At 38.9% G+C, this 6,726-nt stretch overlaps 2 protein-coding genes across 2 annotated transcripts in view; one reads left to right on the top strand and one right to left on the bottom strand.

Moving 5' to 3' along the window:
* The first annotated feature begins 1,006 nt into the window (after nt 1-1,006).
* Nucleotides 1,007-3,902, top strand: LOC109211172. The gene is made up of 2 exons (XM_019374674.1): nt 1,007-3,210; nt 3,283-3,902. Exons 1-2 carry the CDS (start codon nt 1,150-1,152, stop codon nt 3,712-3,714), a joined length of 2,493 nt encoding a protein of 830 aa, XP_019230219.1. The 5' UTR covers nt 1,007-1,149; the 3' UTR covers nt 3,715-3,902.
* Nucleotides 3,903-4,305: 403 nt separating this feature from the next.
* The window catches only part of LOC109211170, an 11,203-nt gene continuing 8,782 nt past the window's right edge, over nt 4,306-6,726 (bottom strand). The window contains exons 12-14 of the mRNA XM_019374672.1: nt 5,824-5,868; nt 5,340-5,516; nt 4,306-5,236 (exon numbers count right to left, since the gene is read on the bottom strand). Of these exons, the coding sequence (XP_019230217.1) occupies nt 4,787-5,236; nt 5,340-5,516; nt 5,824-5,868 (672 nt within the window). The 3' untranslated portion in view covers nt 4,306-4,786. The remainder of the gene's footprint in view (nt 5,237-5,339; nt 5,517-5,823; nt 5,869-6,726) is intronic.

The raw sequence follows: 6,726 nt of genomic DNA on the forward strand, positions 1-6,726 counted from the left end.
TAGATCATCCCTAACTAATTCAATTCTTATATATCTGACAGTAACTTGTTCCCCAAGAGATGACACTTCCCACATCATGGGCTCAAGCTAGTTTAGAATAGTCATAAATAACTTACTATTTATAAAGTTTGCTTTTACAAGAAGAAACTTCTGACAAGGAAAAATCAGGTAAAAAATGTGTGAGAATTCGTTAGATAAAGGAGAAGCAACTTTATCCAAAATTAGGGGGGAAAGTGGCTTTCATATTTTACTTTAGAGCTGCTATTTTTGTCTTGTCCAGTCTTGTATTATTTGTAACCATGACTCTGATTATAGTAACCCTCACCTTATATTTTGATTTTTATCAGACTATAAATTAATAGTACTTATCAAGAGATTCACGTGTAATCACACCTGATAAGTGATCTAATTGTGTAAATACTTTTTATATCGTCAGTGTGTAGAATTGAAACTCTTATTAAATGGATCAATTCATCGAAATTAATAAAGGTCAGCCCGGTGCACTAAGCTCCCGCTATGCACGGGGTCCGGAGAAGGACCGGACCACGAAGGTCTATTGTACGCAGCCTTACCCTGCATTTCTGCAAGAGGTTGTTTCTGCTTTCTACGGCTCGAACTCGTGACTTCCTGATCACATGGTAGCAACTTTACCTGTTACTCCATCGAAGTTAATGAAGTCAAGAATCTCACCACTTATAAGGTTTACTAGACATACATAAATAGAGAGTAATATTTCACCAATATACAGAGTACTTTTTTCTGTGTTGCTTAGGCCGTTAATCCAAACTAGTAAGAATACCTGTTGGCAAACTTAAAAGCAGAGCAGCCAAACAAACAAACAAAGCAGAAACTTGAAAAACTAACTTCCTTGAAAAAATAGCGGAAAGAGACGCAACTTAACGTTTGTCTTTCCTCCTCATTTCCACAACTTAAACGTGTACTCTAAGCTCATTTTCCTCTCTACAAATATATATATATAAACTATTTTTATCAACACATCAACACAACATTCTCTTCCTTCAAACCTTAAAACCATCAACTCCTTCATGTCATAAAAAGCTTAAGTGCTACTTTCTTGAGTTTTTTGTAACCAATTTTCCATTGTATAGCTAAAATTTCAATCTTTCTTGGTCCAAAAAAAAGAGAAAAATGGATCGTAGATCATCGATAGAGAGCGAAGGAAGTGTTCATCTAGAGATAAATGAACTTAATGGAAGACTAAGTGTGACAGAAAGTGGAGGTCCAACAATCTTTGAACCTCAAAGTCCAATGGAGACAAAGAACAGCAGCACAGCTAATTCTGTTTCTCCGAAAAGGCCAACGATTCGTGCACCGGAGAAAAAGATTACCCTTTTTGCTCTGAGGCTAGCAGTGCTTGAAAAAGCAGCAACTGGACTAGGAACACTTGGTTTCATATGGGCAACAGTTGTTCTTCTTGGTGGCTTTGCTATCACTTTGAATACATCAGATTTTTGGGTCATAACTACTATACTTCTAATAGAAGGAACAAGAATCTTTAGTAGGAGTCATGAGCTTGAGTGGCAACACCAAGCAACATGGTCTATTGCTGATGTTGGAATCAGTAGCTTTCGCGCGATCAAATCCAGCACAAGAACCATTGTCAATGCTGTAAAAACAATTTTCAAGCCTATTTCTGATGTTACAAAGGGAAGCAGGCATGTTAACAACAGAGAAATTGCAAGGAATTCACAGTGGAAAAAGCAGAAACAGCCAACTCGAACGTGGACTAGTTCTGAGGTTCCTCTACTTCCATACGTGAGATGGATGTTCGTAGCAAGGAATGTTAGCAAAATGCTGTATTGGCTCCAAATACTATCTGCAACAGCATGTTTGGTGCTATCATTGATGAAGCTTGTATTAAGGAACTTTGGTGAAGTGGCCAAAGGAGATACCGATAAGAGGAATAGGAAAAGTGCTCTACTTATATTCTATTCCCTCGCCTTCACGGAGGCATTGCTTTTTCTATTGGAAAAAGCCTATTGGGAATGGAAAATCAACTTTTGTAGTCTGTTGGAGAAGGTGAACAAAGAGTGTGAATTGGGGCCATCAGGTATGACTTCAGTCAGACGGTTCTTTTATGATGCTTATTCGAAAAGTGTTTATGGGAGCATATTTGATGGTCTAAAGATGGATATGGTTTCATTTGCTATTGAACTCTTAGCCTCTAACTCACCTGATGAACAGCTTATTGGTGCTAAAATCTTGCGAAAATTTGCTACGAGTCCACGGTTTTGTGATGACACACTTCAGAAGATTGGAACAAACATAGTAGTAATGGAGAGGTTGGTTGAGATGCTGAATTGGAAAGACATACAAGAAGAAGAGTTAAGGCTATCAGCAGCAGAGATTATATCAAAGCTTACTGGTAAAAAGCAAAATTCTCTTCGTGTCGCGGGTATACCTGGTGCTATGGAGTCCATATCTTCACTTCTTCAAATCAGCAGGGGTCCTACTGGAGCAAATGATGAAATCTGTGAAAAGAGAATCATCTTTGACAATGAAAATTATGGATTTTGGACATTCAATCATTTGGGGCTGCTCATTTTAAAGAAACTTGCTCGCGACCACGATAACTGTGGAAAGATAGGCAATACTAGAGGTCTTCTGCCCAAAATTATAGAGTTCACACAAGCAGGAGAGAGATTACTAAGAGATGAATCAGCAACGCCAACGCAGATATTGACACTAAAACGATCTCTCCAGGTCGTGAAGATGCTGGCGAGCACAGCAGGCGCCACAGGTAAAGAGCTAAGGAAAGAAATTTCAGAGATAGTTTTCACTATTAGCAACATCAGGGACTTATTAAGATATGGGGAGAAATACCCTACTTTACAACACTTGGGAATAGAGATCTTGAAAAGTCTTGCATTGGAAGATGATGCAACAGAGAGAATTGGAGGAACCGGAGGAATCCTTAAGGAGTTGTGCAACATTTTTTTCAAGGACTCCACACCTAACAATCGCGGTCAAGTAAGAACAGCAGCAGGAGAAGCACTAGCTATGTTGGCACTTGAAAGCAAGAACAACTGCCATACGATATTGAAACTCAAGGTCACTGGAAAGCTCGTCGAAGCATTGGAAGTTCCATTGCTTCGAGTAAATGCAGCGAGAATCTTGAGAAACTTATGTGTCTACAGTGGATCAGGTTACTTTGAAGAATTGAGGGAACTTGCTGTTGCAGGACCAACTGTAAGTACTATACGAAAACTTATTCTTTTTAGTTCAGTATACTGCAGGTTAAATTGAATTCTGTCTTTTCAGGTACTCAAAGCAATAATGACAGAGGAAAACAAGTTACAGGAAGTAATGATGGGAGTAGGTGCACATATATTCAAGTTTATAACACCAGAAGAGTCGAGCATCATGTTCCAGAGAGCGAAAATTCAAGGAGCTGAATTGGCTGCAAAACTTGTTGTGATTCTTAGGAAACATCAACATCCATCAATTAAGGTTCCAAGAATTAGGAGGTTTGTCATAGAGTTGTCGATCTGGATGATGAGAGATAAAAGAACAAACGTTCAAGCGTTCAGAAGTCTGGGATTGGAAAGAGAACTGGAGTACATTATAGAAACCACATCAGAGCTAGAGAGCTTTAATGTTTTCTCAGGAACAGTTGGAATGAATCGACACACTGTGACTATTCATGCGCTGGTTGATACTGCAATGAAGTTGTTGGCTGGGGAAAAAGAATGATAGAAACCTCAACAGTTATTGCACCAAAAAATTGTTTAAGGTTCATACTTTAGCCATTCAAAGGAATAATGGTGTAAACATTGAAGTATATGGTAGAGCATTCTTTTTCTCTAATTTAATATTATTATGTAGAGTGCTATTACAGAAACATATCATAAGTTACAGTAATATATTGTAATTCGCAACAAGTTCCACTGCTGTCTATTTTAATACTGCTTTTATTTGACAGAGCAAAATATTAAGATGGCAAAGATCCAGCTAAAATTTGCTAAACAAGGTTCTGAGATCAAGCAGAAAGCAAACTAGTATTGCCACTACAATTTGCAGACTCTAATTCAAAATGATATTTGTATCACATAAGCCAAATTATGAATTAAAAACCAACACTAAAACCCAAACCAGGCTATCCAATGAAGGGAAGTATATGACCACGCAAAAGGCCAACGACAAATAGCTGCCCACCCAACTGTATAATATATATCGTGTGATGTGTATAACCGTGTACGATCAGTGTATAATCTATATATACCCTCTAGGAAAAGTAAAGAGTAAATCCGGCAAGCTATAAAAGAGTACTTCAAATAAATAGCATTGACACTGAAGCATGTTTCCATGTTGAAAGAATGAGATGTGTTCTATTTGTATACAATATTACAAACACTATAAAACTGAATAAAATAGAGAAATTGGAGAGTGCTAACAATTGCAAGATTGTCATGAAAAAATTGCACATCACCTGTACATCTACATGACACATTTTGGTAATCCATAATTTACAACAAACAATGGGCCTATGAGCCTAATTTCTTCACATTGGGAATACATATACAAGCTGAATCACTTGTACCAAACAAGGAAGACCTATGTAAATTAGCGACAACCGAACCCACCCCCCCTCCATTTCCCACAACCACCTGCCACAACTTACCACCCCTGACAGAAAATACAAATATTTACTCCCCCCAAAAATGTACATTCAGCGAACAGCAAATTTCTATAGCCGCTATAACTTTTTCTGCTACACGTAATCCATTCCAAGTGTTTTCTTTGTAAAAAGTCAATCGTCTAACCATTATCTGTTCTTGAAAAAGTTGCGATCCCAACGACGCAATAAACCATCCATGATATTACTTGTTGGGTTCTTCACAACGGTCAGAGTGGCTTTAGTACCATCAACCATGTCAACGCTGGACGAACTTTGACTGCTGACAGACATGTCACGATGAGAAGGAGTCCCGTTGCTTTTCACTTCTTTCGCCGATAAAGTACTGTTAGCTGGTGTTACTGATACTTTAACAGTATCTTGAACTTGGACTTTGGCGTCTGAATCATGTCCATTAGAAACTATGGGACTAGCACTAATTTCTTTTGAGGGAGTACATTGTTTTGTAGAAGCTGACTCCTCTTTACTGTCCTGCAAAGGTTGAGGAAGTTCTTCGACAACTTTTGAGGATGCTTGCTCAGCTGGAGGAGGTTTTACCTCCAAGTCTTTTAAAGACTCGAGTACTGCTTTCATTAACATCTGATATTTTGTCAACAGACAAAAGGTCAAAACAGTGAAAGAACCAATGAATACTGAAGCCTACAATTAAGCGACGAAATCCTGTAAACCTCAACGTACTTACCCTTTCTTCTTCCTCCACATTACTAGGAAAATCTGCCAAACTATCAAGTGAATATTCCACATAGTCATCATCATCTATTGATGCAGGAACACTGGAACCAAACGGGTCACCATTGGAAAGTTCAAAGCTGATCATTTTTGAAGATGATGGGGCAGAGTTGGTTCCAGTACCTTCTTTCTGGAGAAAAATATGTATGAAACTATGAATTAGTTGAAGCAGCAGAAATTACTTTTGCCCAGCCATACTAACATTTCAAAATCGAAAAATTAATACAGGTTTTGTCATAAACTCTAATTGGGAGGTCGTATCGCCAAAGAAACATGAAAGCATATCCATAAATTCTTGAAGCAGACTAATTCCTTCCAGTTAAAGTGGATATTTCAGGTGATTGCTTTTATGGAAGAGCATTCGAGGAATATAAGCATTTTAAGAAAGTTTTCCTTGTTAAAATCTCCATAAATAATTCCGAAATTTGTGGAATTACCTGGTCTTCAGTCTGGTTATCCTGCGCAGATATGTCAGACGGGACCTGAACAAATTGAAATAAACAAGAATGAGGCAGAAAACATAGGATAGACTTTTTCATGCAAGCACGGTTTTTTGTAGACATGCAACGGAGATGATTTGATTAACTTAGCAGACGGTAGATATGCAATAGAGATTTACTAGAAAGGTTTCTCATGACAGATCTATATCTATGCTTCTCACCACGTAGACACACATAGAAGTCTAAACCACTCGAATCCAACCAGACGCATTAACTGGGGTTAGCGCAGTTCATGGTTGAAAATGTATAAAGAGCCAAAAAAGTTATTTTATCCCAGCATTTCGCTGGTTTGATCTCATCCCCCTTTCCCCATCCACCATCCTGGGATTACCCTGTAGACACTTACCCCTCCCTTCCCTTCCCTTTCTGTCACCCACTCACCAGTAACTGTCTCCTTTAAAGTAGCTTCTTGCCTTTGATCACTCCTTTTCCGTCACAAAGATCCTCAGTAGTACGGATCTCCCCCCAAACTTCTTCTTCCGAGACAAAATAAAATATCATTCAACCTTGAATGGAATTTTCTCAACGGAGGGGGGGTTTGGGGGGGAGGGGGGGAGATTCCTGTCCAGTCACTAGCCCTGCAATTGCCACAATCTCCTTGCCACTGTGGTAATGACTTGGGCATGTCTAGCTGCCATATCTTAACTCGGGGAAAAAATCACCTCTGAATTGTAAAAGGAGAAGCTTGAATTTCAACCCAAAGGAGGCACCTTGGATGAAATCCTTGTTCTTCCTTTGCACCAATTTCTATGTGACGAGACCAATACTCATTGGCACTAGAACTAACAGCGGCACCAAGCGGCAGGAGATCGATTGAAATGGCAGGCCAACCGACCCTCT

The sequence above is a fragment of the Nicotiana attenuata genome, unplaced genomic scaffold (assembly GCF_001879085.1).
Source record: "Nicotiana attenuata strain UT unplaced genomic scaffold, NIATTr2, whole genome shotgun sequence".
NCBI lineage: Eukaryota > Viridiplantae > Streptophyta > Magnoliopsida > Solanales > Solanaceae > Nicotiana > Nicotiana attenuata.